This window comes from Hemitrygon akajei, chromosome 3, assembly GCF_048418815.1.
Source record: "Hemitrygon akajei chromosome 3, sHemAka1.3, whole genome shotgun sequence".
NCBI lineage: Eukaryota > Metazoa > Chordata > Chondrichthyes > Myliobatiformes > Dasyatidae > Hemitrygon > Hemitrygon akajei.
The window spans coordinates 181,144,503-181,162,583 of NC_133126.1; the positions used below are offsets into that span (position 1 = coordinate 181,144,503).

Here is an 18,081-nt window from a genome sequence, read left to right on the forward strand (position 1 = left end):
TACTTCAATAATAAACAGTGCGGTTTTGTTTCGCTTCAAGCTATCTGTTTTCCTGTGATAAACGACAAATGGTTATTCATTTTAAACCAGAGTTGGTGCTCTGACAGCTAAGAGTTGCATCCAAGCTGATGGGTGTGCACTGTCAGCTCTGACATAACATATGAATGCACTGCATATTGTGTTGCCAACTTCCTGCAAACTACAAGCATTTTATATTGGAGCATGGCATCCATGCAACAAAATACCTGATACTTACAACTGCACATTCAAAACATCAAAATACAGGTCCAGGCATGTTAGATTAACAATGTGAAGCTATTCTAAAAGTTTTGTGCTTGAAGGAAGAGTCTGCAGTGAAAGTAAACTACCACGCTAATTGAGCGATTACCTACCTACCATTTCCTACACGATTTGCAACACCAGCGTTTTAAATTAGCAAGCGGAAGTCAGCATCTTATGGAAAGGAAATCAGCCAACAACAAAGTGCTGATTCTCTGGTAGATGTTACCAAAGAATATGCTAATATAATTACTCCGAAGACCCATCGTGTAAAAAATTTTGAATGCAATTATTTTTCATATTCATTTTTGAGCCACTAATCTCATTGACAGAGCTGACATTCATTGCTAATCTGTACTTCATCTCTCAGAGGGGAATGGTGTGGTGGGGGGGGGGGGAATTTAACATGAGTTCTGGGTAATTTCACTCAGAAGAGAGAATCCCACAATTTTCACTCAGTGATTGTTCTAATGTCAAATGGCAGTACGTTTTCAATTCTCTCTAGAAGAGGAGAAGGGCATTGGAGGTGCTGGTGTTGCCATGCACCTGACTCCCTTGTCACTCTCTCTGAAAGGGATCAAAATTTTGGGAAAACAGCCAAAGAGCACTTGGCAAGTCACTGTTTTTCATTTTGCAAGCACTACACATTGCAGGTGTCTGTAGGTCCATTAGGAAAGCTGAAGTACACTGTTGTGTCAAGGAATGCATTGGGTTTCATGGAAAGCCAAAAAGCATCTACTGCGTGCTTAATAAAGATGAATTCTTGATTTCTCAATCTAGCCCATTGTAGCCCTTGGATTTTATTTGTCAACATGCATTGCCCGTTCTCTAAAGATTAAAGATTAGCTTTATGTGTCATGTATACATCAAAATAATTGAAACTTACAGTGAAATGCATCATCTGCCTCAACGACCACCATATAGTCTGAGGATGCACTGGGGGCAGCAAGCAAGCATCACCATGCTCCTAGCACCAACAGACCATGCCCGCAACTTACTAACCGGTGCGACTTTGGAGTGTGGGAGGAAACCCGAGCACCCGGAGGAAATCCACATACTCACAGGAAGAATGTACAAGCTTCCGACAGATGGCAGTGTGAATTGAACCCTAACCTGGTGCCGTAATGTGTTACACTAACCGCTACGTGCCACCCATCTATGCTGGCACGTCGTCCGTGTTTCTCTGTAACTGCAGCGCTAAATTTTGCATTGCTTTCTTTTTACTACTTTAATGGCAATAATACACTGGTCCCAATGTGTTTAACAATGGGACTTGCAGTTACACAGCTAATTAGTCGAGTTTCTGCTCAGTTGTTCATGGTGGCATCCAGTTTTTTGGGAATGGAGGGCTCATGGGACTGAACTTCATGGATACATAAAAAGGTACTCAGGTACTAGCGATGGTCACTTCATGCTACTGACATGGGACAGAATCAGCCCAAGTCTGAATGTTGCCCAGACTACAGTAATATACAGGTTCTGGATTATCTGAGGAATATCTAGTAGAGACCAAATGCAAGTAGATGCAGGTTGCTATCGATGCAATGCTCCTCAGACAGGATGAAGAGATCATTACTCCCCAATGCCATTCGGCTTTACAATTCAACCGCCAGGGGTAAGATATGTTAAAGTGCTGGGGTTAGGACTGAGCTTAAGTTACCATTCAACGTATTTTAGTAAACTATTTAAGAACTTTTTAAAAGCTATTTATTAATGCTTTTTGAGAGGGTGATTTTAGATGCATATCATATTTATACTGAGTTAAGTATTGTATGTAATTAGTTTTGCTACAATAAGTGTATGGGACATTGGAAAAAATGTTGAATTTCCCCATGGGGATGAATAAAGTATCTATCTATCTATCTATCTATCTTGAATACATTTCACCAGTAGTAGGTACAGAGAAGATGTCAGGATAAGTTTTTTTATGCAGAGAGTGGTGAGTATGGAATGGGCAGCCGGCAACGGTAGTGGAAGTGGATACAATAGGGTCTTTTAAGAGACCCCTGGACAGCTACATGAAGGTCAGAAAAATAGAGGGTTATGGGTAACCCTAGGTAATTTCTAAGGTAAGGACATGTTTGGCATAGCTTTGTGGGCCAAAGGGCCTATATTGTGCTATAGGTTTCCTATGTTTCTGTGATTACAAATGATTCCAGGGGGCAGGAAGTAAGCTCCCTTTCAAATAGAGGAAGTCTCTCACGTTAGCTTGTGGTTCAAATTACTGGCAGGAGGGACATCCTCTATTCAAAGCAGCCACAGAGACACCCAGGTCAACCTGTAGGCCATACCAGCAGCAGGTTGCTAGGGAGGTCTCTTTTCAAGTCCAACACTGTACATATTGATTATTAGTGCTGCAAACCATACTGAGTTGACAAGATGGGTGAAGGAGAGTCTTCACAATTTTGCAGTCACAGAGGGAACTTCCAAACTCCACACTGACAGCATCCGAAGCCAGGAATGAATCCGGATCACTGGCGTTGAGAGGCAATGACTCTACAACTGTGTGGTCCCACAAAACCACATCTCTCACTCACATGCATAAGCTCCTTCTGCCTTGCTCCTGCACTTTACCTTTATCTCACTCCAGTGTCATGTCCCTTCCATTCTCTGTACTTTCTTTTCCTTCCTGGCTTCTCCTGTTAGTTTGATAGCTGGTTCCATCTTTGCTTCCTCAAAACAGACAACAGCCAAGCTCCTAATAGAGTCGAACAATGTAGTGCACAGCAGAGCCATGCAAAGAACGAGATATGGACGTTGGACAGTGCAAATCACTACCAGTGTGGTGCAGACAGCAAAATCCCATTTTGAGCACCACTGTTGTGACTCTCTATAACCTGCTGGTAATATTGAGGACACAGTTGTATTGCTTAACTTTTATAAGATGATGAGAGGCATTGATTGTGTGGACAGTCAGAGGTTTTTTCCCAGGGCTGAAATGGCTAGCACAAGAGGACACAGTTTTAAGGTGCTTGGAAACAGGTACAGAGGGGATGTCAGGGGTAAGTTTTTTTTTAATGCAGAGAGTGGTGATTGCGTGGAATGGGCTGTTGGCAACAGTGGTGGAGGCGGATACAATGTTGTCTTTTAAGAGGCTCCTGGATAGATACATGGAGCTTAGAAAAATAGAGGGCCATAGGTAACCCTAGGTAATTTCTAAAATAAGCACATGTTTGGCACAGCATTGTGGGCCAAAGAGCCTGTTATATGCTGTAGATTTTCTATGTTTCTATGTATATTTGGAGTAGGGAGCAGAGTGACCTCTGAAAACCGGAAAGCAGAGTTACAGAGTCAAACAGTAATACTGCAAGGAAGCTTTCTTTCATCCCACTGAATCCACACCAACTATAGATTTTACACTAACACTATCTTAGCTTACTTTCTTTCTTCCCAAATTCCCATCAATACCCCCCAGATGTTACTACTCATCTGGATATGAGGGATGATTTAGAATTGCCGATTAATACTAACCTGTGTGGCTTTGGGATGTGGGAGGAATTCAGAGCACTCATGGTCCTTAGCAACCAGCCATTAGCAAAGTCCTCTGATACTTGAGCATCCAATGCACATGGAAAGAATGTGTTCCTCACTGTTAATGAATATTCGTGTGTACAGATGGGAGCTGTATTGCCCATGAGTACGATGTAAATTGGTAAATTGTTTTATTATACCAAGTACTAAGGTGGTGAAAATCTTGTCTTGCATACTGTTCGTACACATCCATTCATTGCAAAAGTACATTAAAGGTAGTTCAAGGTAAAACAATAACAGAACGCAGAATAAAGTGCTAGTGTTACAGAGAAAGTTCAGTGCAGGTACACAATAAGGTGCAAAGTAGATTGTGAAGTCAAGAGTTCATCTTATCATACGCAGGAATTGCTAAACAGTTTTACACCAGCAGGACGGAATCTGTACTTGAGCCTGCCTTTCAGTCTTTTGCATCTTCTACCTGATGGGAGGGGGGAAGAGAATGTCCAGGTGGGTGAGGTCCTCAGTTATGCGGGCTGCTGTACTGAGGCAATGAGAAGTGTAGACAGAGTTCAGGGAGGCAGGGCTGTTTCCTGTGAAATGCTGAGTTGTGTCCACAACTCTCTACAGTTTCCACCACAAGTCGCAATGCATGTGACAGCAGCTGCACATTGGAGATGCCAGCAATGGCAACAAATTCTCACAGCTGGTCATTGGAACCAAGAGCCAGAAACACAAGCAGTCGTGGATGGAATGAGTAGTTGGCTGAGGACTAATCATTGTGGCCCACTTCATCGTGGATGGTGTTCAGCTTCTTGGGAGTTACTGGCACTGCTCCTATCTGGGCAAGCAGGGAGCTTTCTATCACACTCATGCCTTGTGCCCAATGGCGTAACATCCTGGAGATATCAGAAAGTCACTCACTTGCAACAGGACACTCCCACCCCTGCTTCTGACCTGTTCCTCTAGTCATGGTGTATTTTGAGGCTGGTGCACGTCGCCCTCTGGTCAGTGGTGATCTCTACATATTGATGGTGGGTCACTTGAGAGCACGACTGCCATTGAGTGTTGAAGTTTGGTGAAACTTCAGATTCACATTCATTTATTTATCACATGTCCATTTAAACATGCAGTGAAAGGCATCATTTGTTTTAACTGCCATGGTAACGTAACAGTAACATGGTAATCGGAGTTCAGAGTTCAATCCCAGCATCCTCTGTAAGGAGTGTCTGTACGTACACCCCACAGAATGCATGGACTTTCACCAGGTCCTCTGGTTCCCACCCCCAACTTCCCAAAAACTTATCAGGTGGGTTAATTGGTCATTGTAAATTGTCCATGATTATTTAGGGTTAAATCGAGGTTGTTGGTGATTGCTGGGCTGTGGGGCTCGAAGGGCCAGGAGGGCCTATTTCACACTGTATCTCTAAAAAAGCCAGCTCTACATAAGGAGGTGCTGGGGGCAGCCAGCAAGTTTCACTACATGTTCCTGTGCCAACATAGTATACTCACAATGCACTTGATAATTATTAGATAATACACAATTTTGTCTGCAGTTGTTTTGTGCAGACATGGGCTGCTTCATTTGTTGGAGTGCAAATGGGAAAAAAACATGCAATTATTAACATATATGCTAATGTTGCAGGAACACTACTGACAAAGTAGCTGAAAGTGGCTGGGTTTTAGCCATTGTCCTGAGGCATTCCTGCACTGATGGCCTGAGGCTGGGACGACTCTGACAACTCTTGGTGCACAATATAATCCCAGTCTTTGCAGCCTTTTAACCTGTGATCTACATTCATAGGAATAGGGCTCTTCTGGAAGTAAACAGAACTATCGTTTCAGACCACTCTTATTGCAAATCTCAATCTTGATGTATACTGGGGGGGGGGGGGTGTTGTTCCCTTAACACTGACATCATTTAGGCAAACATCTTGTCATAAAAGCACCACCAAAGAAATGTAAATCTAGCCCAATAATAGCATAACACAGAACACAGGACATTACAGCAGTGTATAGGCCCTTCAGCCAATGATGTTGTGCCAACTTTTTAACCTATTCTATGGTCAATCTAACCCTTCCCTCCTACAGAGCCCTCTATTTTCCTATCAAGCATATGCTTGTTTAAGAGGTTTTTTTTAAAAACACGAAACTCTAATGAACCCTAATAAGCCCCTAATGAACCTCCGTCTACCACCACCCCTACAGGGTATTCCATGCACCCTCTACTCAGTGTAAAAAAATCTACCTCCGACACCCTCCCCTATATTTTTCTTCTATCACCTTAAAATGAAGCCCCCTTGTATTAACACACTAATGAGTACACTAAGCTTCTATAACCACCAGATGCCCAGAAAAATGTACTAAATTCCTTTCACATTAAAAAGACTTTTAAGCAGCACAAAACTTTTGTTTTAATGTATTGAGCAGGTAGATTCTAGCCCAGTACATTTGGACGTTGAGAAAGCTTTTGATTAAGCGCTTCATTAGGTGAAAATACATAATAGGTCCTGGGAAACTGCAATGTTGCTTCTGCACTGAAAATTAAATTTGTTTTATTCTCAGAGATACAGAATTGTTATTAACAGCTGCAATTCCTCTGGGGAAAAAAGATTACAAATAGAGTTCAAGCAACAAACACAAAATGCTGGAGGAGCTCAGCAGGCCAGGCAGCATCTATGGAAAAAAAAAGCAAGGATGTTTGTTTGGTTAGTTACCATCCACAGTGTCAATGATCTGGCAGAACATAACTCCACCATGAAAGGTCCTAAGGCCAGCTGTGAAAGGAGGAGGGACCTGCATGGGCCTAGCAATCCTATCCTGTAAAAACCTCCAACTACAGAAACACCAACAGAAGCTCCAAAGACCTCATCCCTGGGCGAGGAAAGATCTTTGCCTAGAAGACTTATGATGTCATGAGATGGGCTACATCTGTGGATAACTTAGAAGACCGGCCCTGGACAGAGGATTCTGGTGAGCTGTTGTCAGCAGCCAATCCCCCAGTAACAGTGATGGACTAAGCTCTGGCACAGACATAAAGAACAGACATCCACAGGCTTATAGGAGAACGGAGAACCAGTGCTGCTTAATAACTGTTGAGAAACAGAAAGCTAAATACTCTAATTTACACGTGCTTGGTGAACAGACTCAAACTTTCAAAATGATATATAATGTGACAAGATGTAGTTAAATGCATACGAGTAGAATCGATGGTAAAACATCAATGAACAGATGGCTATGAATTGAAACTTCATTAACAAAATCATAGAGGTCTACACCACAGAAAGGTGGTTATTTAGCACATTTCATAGAGAGAGGGTCAAAAGCAGTTAATCTTGTTTCCCATTCTTGGTCCACAACCCTGCAAGTTATAATTCCTTAAGTGTCCCTTGTTAAAATAAGATGAGGATTTCTGCCTTTCAGGCAACAAAGTCCAATCTCACTAATTATTGGCTTAAGTCTATTTCCTCAACACTCATCAAAGCCTTGTATCTGCTAAATATACAGTGTATATGCACTCCCAAGTTGAGAACATCTCTGCTAAAGGAGATAGGTTTTATGTGTTCATCCTGTCTGGCTCTCTCATAATTTTATTAATGGAATCTTGCCTCAGTCTTCTTTCTCTTGCCTGGTGCTATCAGATCCTTTCTGTCATGCTGTGCCACAATTCTATGAATTGCTCAAACTGTTTGTATTTTAAACAATTCTCCCTGATCTTATGTTCTGTGCCTCAATCAATAAAGGCAAATATCCCATATGTCTTCCTAAGACATCTTATCTAGCTAGCTTCATACCACCATTTCTCAGTATCCTACTATTTATTATCTTGTTCCTTATCTGTACTGCACACATCCCTCCTCCCCATCACTGCACCTCAACCCCACCACCAGTTCAATGTCCCTTACTTTTCTAGGTTGAATTCCATTTAGCCCACATTTATGCCCACCCAACCACTCCATTGGTGGGCCTCCTAGCAAATATACTGATATTTGCAAACTGTTTCTTCATGACACCTACATTTAAGCCTTGATCAGTTATATGTGCCTACAAACTTGTACTGAGCTTCACTAGTGACAGTCACCATAATTCTTGCTGATCACGATCCTTTGTTTTCTCCCATGACTTTTGAACCTGACTTCTTCCCTCAGATGACAAATTTCAACGCTATATTCTAATTTCTAAGTTCTCACAACCTGCACAGAGATACAACAGAATAAGCAAAAACAGTAATAGGATGTTTAGTTGGGATTGTGCAATATAAAATAAATTTTACAAACACTATTAAATTCATTCCTAAGGCTTTGGTGATCGGTTCTGGCTCACTTACACTGTGGGATCTGTTTGGTGATAGAAAAGCTCTGAAAAACAAACAGATTAATAACCCTTAGCCACACTTACAGGCTGAAATAGACATTATCCCCTCAAGAGAAAGCTATTTAAAATAATGAGAGGATTAAACTTTAAAATTTGTACAGATTATTTCAATTAGTCAAATCAGAGATAGGAAGACTATGAGTCTTACACCACTAATAAGACACTGTCAAGAGGCTTTTCAGCTCCCCAGGATTGTTGACCTTTAGCACAGGCTCCTTGCTCAGATGTTACAGCAGCTTTAGCTTCACTCTATAGTGGCTACAGATTCACTGCAAACATTTAAAGAGGAAATTGGAAGTTCCTGAAGGAAGCTGATAGTGCTAAGTAAAAATGATGGGTGGCTTTTAGAGTATTTTGTTTTGCTGTAGTTTCCTGGAGCTCAAGGTATTTCCACAAGTTACTTTTAATCACTGAATTGCCAGAGGTTGTTTTGACTTCTCATTCTTTCTCCACCCCCCCCCCCCACCTTGTGGTGTACACATCCGCAGTCCAAAAATGTACAAACATTTTATGCAAACTTGCAATTGTCATCAACTTGCAACATGGGTACTTGGGAGAAGCTCATGTTTCTTTGGTCTGTGTCCTTCATCACCTTCAATCACAGTTGCAAGCTCGCATATACGTTCTTATCTGAGATGGGGAGAGTAAATTGCAAGTGATCTAGATATAGTGGAACTGGTAGATATCCTCTTAAACTGCAGATCTGCAGTATTATGGATGCCAGTGCTGCAAATAAAATGGAGTCGTGTATAAAATGAAAGGTTGTGAACGTAAATCAGTTAAAGACCATAAGACATAGGAGCAGAATGAAGCTATTTAGCCCACAGTGTCAAGACTGATCCATTTAACTCTCAATACCATTCTCCTGTCTTCTCTCCGTAACTTTTAACTCCTTTACTATTCAAGACCCTAATAACTTCTGCCTAAAATACACCCAATGACCTGGCCTGCACAGTCACCCGCAACGGTGAATTCCATTGATTCACTATCCTATAGCTAAAGAAATTTCTCCTCACCTTCATTATAACTGAATGCCCCTCTATTCCGAGGCTGTGTTCTTTGGTCCCGAACTCCCCACCATCAGAAATATGCTCTCCACATCCACTCTATCAAGGCCTTTCAACAATCGATAGGTTTCAATGAGATTCCCCCCCCAACACTGTCATTCTTCTAAATTCCAGTGAATAAAGGCCCAAAGCCATCAATGGCTCTTCATATGAAAAGCTTTACATTTCCAGAATCTTCCTCTAATATTATATAAGGGGTAAAAAAAAACTGCTCGCAATACTCCAAATGAGGCCTCGCCAGTGCCTTATATAGCTTCAGTACTACATTCTTGCTTTTTTTATTCTAGTCCTCTTGAAATGAATGCTAAAATTGCGTTTACCATCCTCTCCACTGACTCAACAAGCAAGTTAACCTGTAAGGGATCCTGCATGAGGAACGCCAAGTTCTTTTGCACCTCAGATTTTTGAATTTTCCCTCCGCTTAGAAAATAGTCTATGTTTTTATTCTTTCTACTTCATGACACTGTATTCCATTTGCCGCTTCTTTGCACATTCTCTGAATTTGCACAAGTCCTTCTGCAGCCTCCTGGTTTTCTCAGCTCTACCTGCTCCTCCACATATCTTTGTATCATCTGCAAACCTTGCCACAGAGTCATCAACTCAGTCACCCAAATCACTGACATACAATTTAAAAAGAAACAGTCCCAACACAGACCCCTGCGGAACACCACCAGCCAATCTGAAAAGGCTCCATTTATTTCCACTCTTTGACATCTGTCAATCAGCCAATGCTCTAACCGTGCTAGTATCTTTCCTGTAATACCATGGGCTCTTATCCTGTTAAGCAATCTCACGTGTGACACCTTGTCAAAGGTGTTCTGAAAATCCAAGTACACAACATCTACTGATTTCCTTTTGTCTATCCTGCTTATTATTTCCTCAAAGGATTCAAACATATTTGTCAGATAAGATTTTCCCTTAAAGATTTTGGCCTATTTTACCATGTGCCTCCAACTACCCGGAAAGTTCATCATTAACAATTAACTCCAACATCTCCCCAAACACTGTGGTCAGACTAACTGGCCTATAAATTTCCATTGCAACACACACAAAATCTGGAGGAACTCAGCAGGCCAGGCAGCATCAGGACCAATGAAGGGTCTCGGCCCAAAACGGTGACTGTTTACTCTTTTCCACAAATGCTGCCTGATCTGCCGAGTTCCTCCAGCATTCTATGTGTGTTGCTTTGGATTTCCAGCCTCTGCAGATTTTCTCATGTTATTATTTCCTTTCTTCTGCCTTCTTCGCTTCTTGAAGAGTGGAGTGACACTTGCAATTTTCTAGTCTTCCAGAACCGCTCAAGAATCCAGTGATTCTTGAAAGATCATTGCTAGTGCTTCCACAATTTCTTCAGCTACGTTTTTCAGAACTCTGAAGTATATTCCATCCAGTCCAGCCAAATTATCTACCTTCAGACCTTTTAGCCTTCAAACTTCCAGCATACTGCTAGTGACTTCTACAGTGAAGAATGACGCAAAATACTTACTCAGTTCATCCACTATTTCCTTAACCCCAATTGCTAACTCTCCAGCATCATTTTCCAGTGGACCATTATCTACTCTCATCTCCCTTTTACTCTATATACATCTGAAAAAAATACTTCTGGTATCCACTTTGATATTGGTGGCCAGTTTACCTTTTTATTTCATTCCCCTCCCCACCCCCTGTGGCTTTTTTAGTTGCCTTCTGTTCATTTTTAAAAGCTTCCCCTATCCTCTAACTTCCCACTAATTTTTGCTCTATTATATGGCTTCTCTTTTGCTTTTATCTTGGCTTTGACTTCCCCTGTCGGCCACAGTTGTGTCATCATGCCTTTAGAATACTACTTCGTATTTGGGATGCATCTATCCTGCACCTTTAGAATTGCTCCCAAAAATTCCACTTTGCTGTCATCCCTCGTAGTGTCCCCTTTTAGTCAACCTTGGCCAGCTCCTCACTCATGCATCTGTAATTCTCCTTACTCCACTGTAACAATGATACATCTGACCTTTAGCTTCTCCCTCTCAAGTTGCTGGGTGAAATCCATCATGTTCTGATCCCTGCCTCCTAAGGGCATCTTTACCTTAAGCTCCCTAATCAAATCCAGTTAATTACACAACACCTAATCCAGAATACCAGATCCCCTATTGGGCTCAACCATAAGCTGCTCTAAAATGCCACATTGTAGACATTCTACAAATTCTCTCTCAAGGGATTCAACATCAGCCTGATTTTCCCAATCTGCCTTCTTAGTGAAGTACCCCATGACAATCATAACATTGCTCTTTTAACAAGCCTTTTCTATCTCACGTTGTCATTCACAGCTAACATCCTGGCTATCCCTCAGAGGCCTGTATATAACCTCCATCAGGGTCCCTTGCAGTTTCAGAAGTTCAGTGTGGTTGTTCGAATTTTGAACCATTTGATGGTTCACAACCACTGCTATTCCCAGCAGCAACTTAGATATTAAATTTGAGACTTCCTATCCTGCCCTTGCACAAGATATCAGTTAAGTTTTACATGATACTGTGGTCAGTTTTCTGCCTTGATCTATGGGATGAAGTCCAGAAGGTTTGGCCAACATTTTACACACAATTTAAAGAGTTATGAAAAATAAGCCAAGCAAGATTAGGGATCTGTGTCTAGAAAACTAGGAATGCTTCTTTAAACCTTTGAACTAACACCAGATTTGTGTTTAACCAGAATTTATAAGGTATTAAATCTGCATGGTTTGAGAGGACCATGAAGTCACGTAATTAGAGCTGCAGAAGATATTCCATTAGTGCCATTGCCTGAACAGTTCTGACTTATCCTCAGATATTACATGCTCAGATCCAAGTTCAACTGACTGAATCACAGTCCAAGGCAAAACTAGAAGGCCCAAATAACATCTTTAAGGAGAAAGTGAGAATTCCATTTAAACATTTACAATCAAGAAATTAAAGATCACAATATACAATTCAATGGATAATATAGTTATTAATAATAATGTTGTGTCAATTAATTCTATTTTAACCCCAGTCTTAAGTGAGGGAAATATCAGTTAATAAGGGACTTTGTTCTGATATCCTCTTGAACAATTTGTAAGAAATCCCTGAGCAAATGGTTCAGTGATGAACAAACTCATTATAAATGTAAATACAATTCTGATGGGAAAAGCCTGAACATACATAAATCTGACAGAAATGCAAAAGAAGGACGTGAAGATATGCAAAGAGGCATATGCACACTCACAAAGTGTATCCATTAAAAAGCATTAATGTCCATACCCGATGCACAGTAGATTACGTACTAACAAAGGATACAGTATACCTGTAATTGGAGACACAAGAGACTGCAAATATTGGAACCTGGAGTAAACAGCAAGCTGCTGGAGGGACTCAGTATGTCAGGAAGGGTCAGTGAAGGGAAATGGACAGTCAATATCTCTGGATGAGACCCTTCATCTGGATTCATAGAGAGAGGAGAGATAGCCAGTAGAAAGAGGTGAGGGGAAGGGATCGAGCAAGAGCTGGCAAGTGATAGTTGGATCCAAGTGAGCAGGCAAGCAGACAGAAGGAAGAGCAGAAGTAGTGGTAAAGGTTGAGAGGTGGAGGCAACAAGGACTGCAGATGATAGAATATAAAGGAGGTGGTGGGGGTATAGGCATCTCCGCCAGAGATTCACAAGCACCTCCTCCGAGCAGGCTTATCACATTCAGTGCTCGTGATGTGGCCTCCTCTACACCGGTGAGACCAAGTGCAGACTAGACAAGTGTTTTGTCAAGCACCTGCACTCCATCTTCCATGGAGCTCCCAGTTGCCAGCCATTTGCATTCCTCTCCCCATTCCCATGCCAACATCTCTGCACTCAGCCTTCCCCACTACCAGGGTGATGTTCTAAACACAAGCAAGAGGAACATCTCACAACCCAACAACATAAACGGTGAATTCCCCAAATAAAAGTAACCTGCATACCTCCCCCCCTTTCCTGATCTGCCCCATTCCTCCTAAAACCCCTCCAGATGCGCAATCAGCATTTCTTTCCCTTCCTTCCTACATTCCATCTGGCCATCACCCCACCCATAGGATCTGCTCCCCCTACTATTTTCATTTGTCCACACCTACTCCCTTTTTGGGTTCCATGCATTAGGACACCTTCCTTTCCCATCAGATTTTCCATCACCTGCAGCCCTTTGTTGCCTCCCTTATATCCTCTCAACATTTGTCCCTTTTTCTGCATTTCCCCTCTTCATCTGCTATCACCCTTCTTGCCCCACACCTTCTCCTCACCTCTTATATACCAGCTATCTGCCCTCTATCTTTCAGTCTCAACCCAAAATATTTACTGTTCACTTCCCTCCACAGATCTTGCCTGACTCACTGAGCTCCTTTAGCCTTTTAGCTTCGGATTCCAGCATTTACAGTTTTATGTCCCCTCCAATAGCTTGTCCTTTTTACATGGTATCATTCATTTGCACCACTAAAATTTGTTTAATTTTAGCTGCTCAGTCAACATTTGAATTTTAGTAATAGTTCAATCTCTAATACATTGTTTTCCTTAACCCACACCAGGAAACACTCTCAGACACCTTCTGTAAATGTAAAATGCAACTTTGTAATGGACACTGCATTAAAACCTTACCTTCTGAAGAATCTCGCTTCCTTGCTGGCTGTTCATATTGTGCTTGGCAATCTCCCGCTTGTATGCATATTCATACACTTGGTCTGTAATGTTGAGTAGCAAAGTGCCAGGACTGTTGGTGACATCTGCACAGCTATACACAATGCTGTTTGCAGGGTCAGAGGATGATGTGGTATAGCGGAGGATTAGTCCCATTATCAGGCCTAAGCAGATCAAAAAGAAATAAACTAATTTGTATACTTCCACATTTTGTCCTATGGAAAATATAAATGACCTAACTGGCAAAAAATGGGATCCAACTATTACAGGCTGGAACTAGCAATCCTTCTGCATATACATGTCATTAATCATTTAATCTATTACAAAACAATATTCAATAGCTTGTTAAATTCATGGCATTTCCATTTCTGCTTCCAGCATAGAAGGGGCACATTTTGGTCAATCAGCTCTCTGCCAGCTCAATCCTTTTCCAATGCATTAATTGCTTTCCTTTTAGCATTTAAACATTTGAACTAGTTACTCAAGTTCAGTGAGCCAGGTGGACTACAGGCAGCGCACGCAAAATGCTGGAGGAACACTGTCGTCGGAGGGAAATAAAGAGCCTCGCGGGTTTCCTTGGGGTGATCCGGTTCCCATCAACATTCCAAAGACATGTAGTTACAGTTAGTGAGTAGTGTGCTTGCAATGCTGATGCCAGAAGGGTTGTCTCCAGCACATCTCAGGACTGTGTTACTTGTTTATGTAAAAGTGGTGCATTTCATTATATGGCATGAAACTAATCTCTTAACATCCTTAAACCTTAACTTCAGATACTGCCTGACTTGCTGAGTTCCTCCAGCATTTTGTATGCATGTGTGTAGCTCAAGATTTCCAGCATCAGTAGAATTTCTTGTGACTGTCTTCAGGCCGGTAACCTACTGTATCAGCAAGCGCTTTTGTTCATTCAGGGGAATGAGCCATGGCTGGCAATTACTGCGGGCAATGGCCAAAAAGAAAGTGGTGGCGAGCAGCCTTGTCGAAATTTTGCATTTGGTCTAATTAGTGTCCTCCAAATGTGGGCAGTGTGTTTCAACATTTTGACCTTGTCATGTTGAGTTAACACCAATTTTGAAATGTGTGACTTGGAACTTTTAGATGGCGGCATTTTCATATTTACTGTTGTGCCCACAAACTTCTCTGTTACTCAACATCTATTGCTACGTTACTACAATCCATTTATAGATTCACCCTGTAATACCTCCAATTCCTTTACAATATCCAGTTCCAAACTGTAGCTGAGAAATTGGAAATAAATAACCTAAATTGAAGCAGAGCTTTAGAACAATCTGTGGGATAGACGAAAAGTGGGATAAAAGAACAAAGTATATTTTTCAGGATAACTTTAATGGAGACTGCATAGTTGCAACACTTCCTTCTACTTTTTGAAATCTGTATGCTCAGATATGCAAAGCAGGGCTTTTTTTTTGGAACCATGGATAGAGGGGTATTTAAATGAGATGCATAAAATTATGAGAGGTCCAATCAGGTTCAAAAGATAGAAAGCATTTCCCTCAGATGGGAGTTCACCGACTTGGGAAATAAGACTTTTAATACAGTAGGTAGAGGCTCAGAGGGAACTTATGTTTATGAGATAAACATAAACTTAATAAACATAACTTATGAGATATGTTTATTGCTGGTCTACAAGAATCTTTAACAGTAAAGAATGATATACATTTTCAAATGTTTACTCAACCACTTATAATTCTAAGATAAAGGCAAAATCCAGTAAACACTCAGTGGATCAGGGGACACCTATAGAGCGAGAAGCCTATCAACATTTCAGATCAATGACCTTTCATCAGTCCCAGAAACAATTACTAATCAAACATGCCTTAAATGGCAGGTAAAGGCAATATGTAGAGCAAAGAAACAGATATCTATGACAGGGTGGAAGTCAACACAAGCAAAATATGTAAAAAGTGTTGGTGTTGGCTAACACCAGACATATGACCTTCCTTTTCAGTATTCTGAAGGAACTGTTTCCTCCACGATTCCCTGGTTCACACTTTTCATCTCCACTAATGCTCACTTCCCCTCCCATGCACCTTCCCATGCAACTGCAGGACTTGCAACACTGGCCCTGTTTTTTTTTGTAAATCTTCCCTTATCACCCAAATGAAGAACCCAAAATGCTTCATCCAAGTGAGGTCATTTAAGTTTCCAACTTAGTCAAATGCTTACAATTTTATTGTCAAAGTATGCATGTACAATACAACTCTGATATTTGACTTCTCCAGATCGCCATGAGATACAGAAAGACCTTAGGAACTGATGAAAGAAAAGGCATGAACTCCACCCACCTCCAGTACGAAAAAGCAGCAAAATTTGCGGACTCCAAAATCCGCCACCCTCACAGGGAAAAAAACAGCAACAATAGCATCAAATCCCCCCACCCCTCCCCAAAGAGAAAACAGCAACAATAACAATCCCCAGTCCCCTCATACACAGAAAAAAATGTTAAACACTCTTTGACCCCCTCACTCGCAGAAAAGAACAGCGACAATAATAATCTCAGCCCCCTTACTTGTAGAAGAAAATAGCAACAGTAGCATCAAAGCCCCCAACTTCCCCCATTACACACAAAAAAATTTACAGATCGCCCATCCACCAATCGGCCACAAAAACGAAAACACCAAAAAACTGAAGGAGACCAATATAAGGTACAGTCGGCCCTCATTATCCGCGAATTCCACATGCGCGAATTCAACCAACCGCGAATTGCGAAAACCCGGAAGTGTTCTTCCAGCACTTGTTGTTCGAGCATGTACAGACTTTTTTCCTTGTCATTATTCCCTAAACAATGTAGTATAACAACTATTTTACATAGTATTTACATTGTATTAGGTATTATAAGTAATCTAGAGATGATTTAAAGTATACGGGAGGATGTGCATGGGTTATCATGGAAAGTTTTTTCACGCTCGAAAAAAATCTGTTGGAAAGTTCTCTTACTAAGTAAATGGGAACAGGTACATCTAAAACATAAGCGTCAGTTAGTCAAACGTTTGTCTTAGTATATAGCATATATTTTACGTTTCTATGCATATAAAACACTTAAGAACATATGTTTCAGTGCCGGGCTCGGGAAGTTCCCGAGTTCGATCCAGTGACAGATTGCTTTCAAGTGCGCTTTCCACCATGCTGGGTTGATGTGGAGGATCAAAAACCCAAAACCCAATAATTAAACCACTGCGTTGTTTAGTAATAATTGTAGCTTTCATCGGGGCACAGCCTTTCTCACTTTATCCTTTAAAATTGTTCCGATAGTTGACCGACGTAGCCTAACGCTTTTCCAATGACCGATGGCGTTTCACCTCTTTCCAATTGTTTTATTATTTCCACTTTATTTTCAATCGTGATCGTGATTACTTTCGAGAACAGAAACACTGCGGATTCAGGGTTCTGCCACCAGGTCCTAATGTCCACTGCACTGAGACAAGTGAAATAAGGTCTGGGGTTCTGCTGGGTCCTAAGATCCACCGTATTGAAACAGGTTGAATAAGGGACTTGAGCATCCGTGAATTTTGGTATCCCCGAGGGGTCCCGGAACCAATCCCTCATGGATAAGGAGGGCCCACTGTACAGTCCAATAATCATATAAATCTCAAAATATTGAAAACACCTTTTCATCATCATACGAGGTGAGTGGCTGCACAAACATTGTCATTCTGTAAAGAGTGACCACCAATCCAGGCTGACTGTGATCGCCCTAGTGGCCTCTGTTGGGAGCCATTAATAACCCCCTCCACATACATCTCAATGCTTCAATCTTCCTCGCTGCTTCGAGATGGAGTCAATCACAATCCCATGTCCAGTCTTCAGTCGTTTCAACGAGTCAGCTTAAGCTCTGGGTCCTACTCGGGCCCCCTTCTCGGATCTCCTTGGAGCAGCTCTCCGAACACAGCATTGCGCTAGGTCCTTCAATCAAGTTCCAAACTGTACATCATGGGCTCCAACAGTTTCCGTAACATAAACAAGACAAAAAGAACAAGCAGAAGGTGTAGAAGAAATGAAATAATTGGAGAGATTTGCTATCTGGAAGATGTCGCCCAAGGAATCATTGGTCACTGGCGCCATCTTGAACAGAAGATTCCCTTTATACTAGAGAAATCAATTGCAGTTCAAGGGACTGGTTTGCTTATCACCTCTGTTCAGTCTGCAAGAGTGACTCTGTGCTACCTCTCTACCTTTGGTTGCTTAAACTGTTCCCAAAAAGACCACAGTAAACTCAAGCAAGAGGAGTTATTCT

General features: G+C 41.5%; 1 protein-coding gene across 3 annotated transcripts in view; it reads right to left on the reverse strand.

Annotated features, from left to right (window-relative positions):
- Positions 1-18,081, reverse strand: part of LOC140725691 (sodium/hydrogen exchanger 9-like) — a 531,897-nt gene that overhangs the window by 511,381 nt on the left and 2,435 nt on the right. For all 3 annotated transcript variants that reach the window (XM_073041518.1, XM_073041520.1, XM_073041519.1), the window contains exon 2: positions 13,791-13,993. In XM_073041518.1, the coding sequence (XP_072897619.1) occupies positions 13,791-13,993 (203 nt within the window). The remainder of the gene's footprint in view (positions 1-13,790; positions 13,994-18,081) is intronic.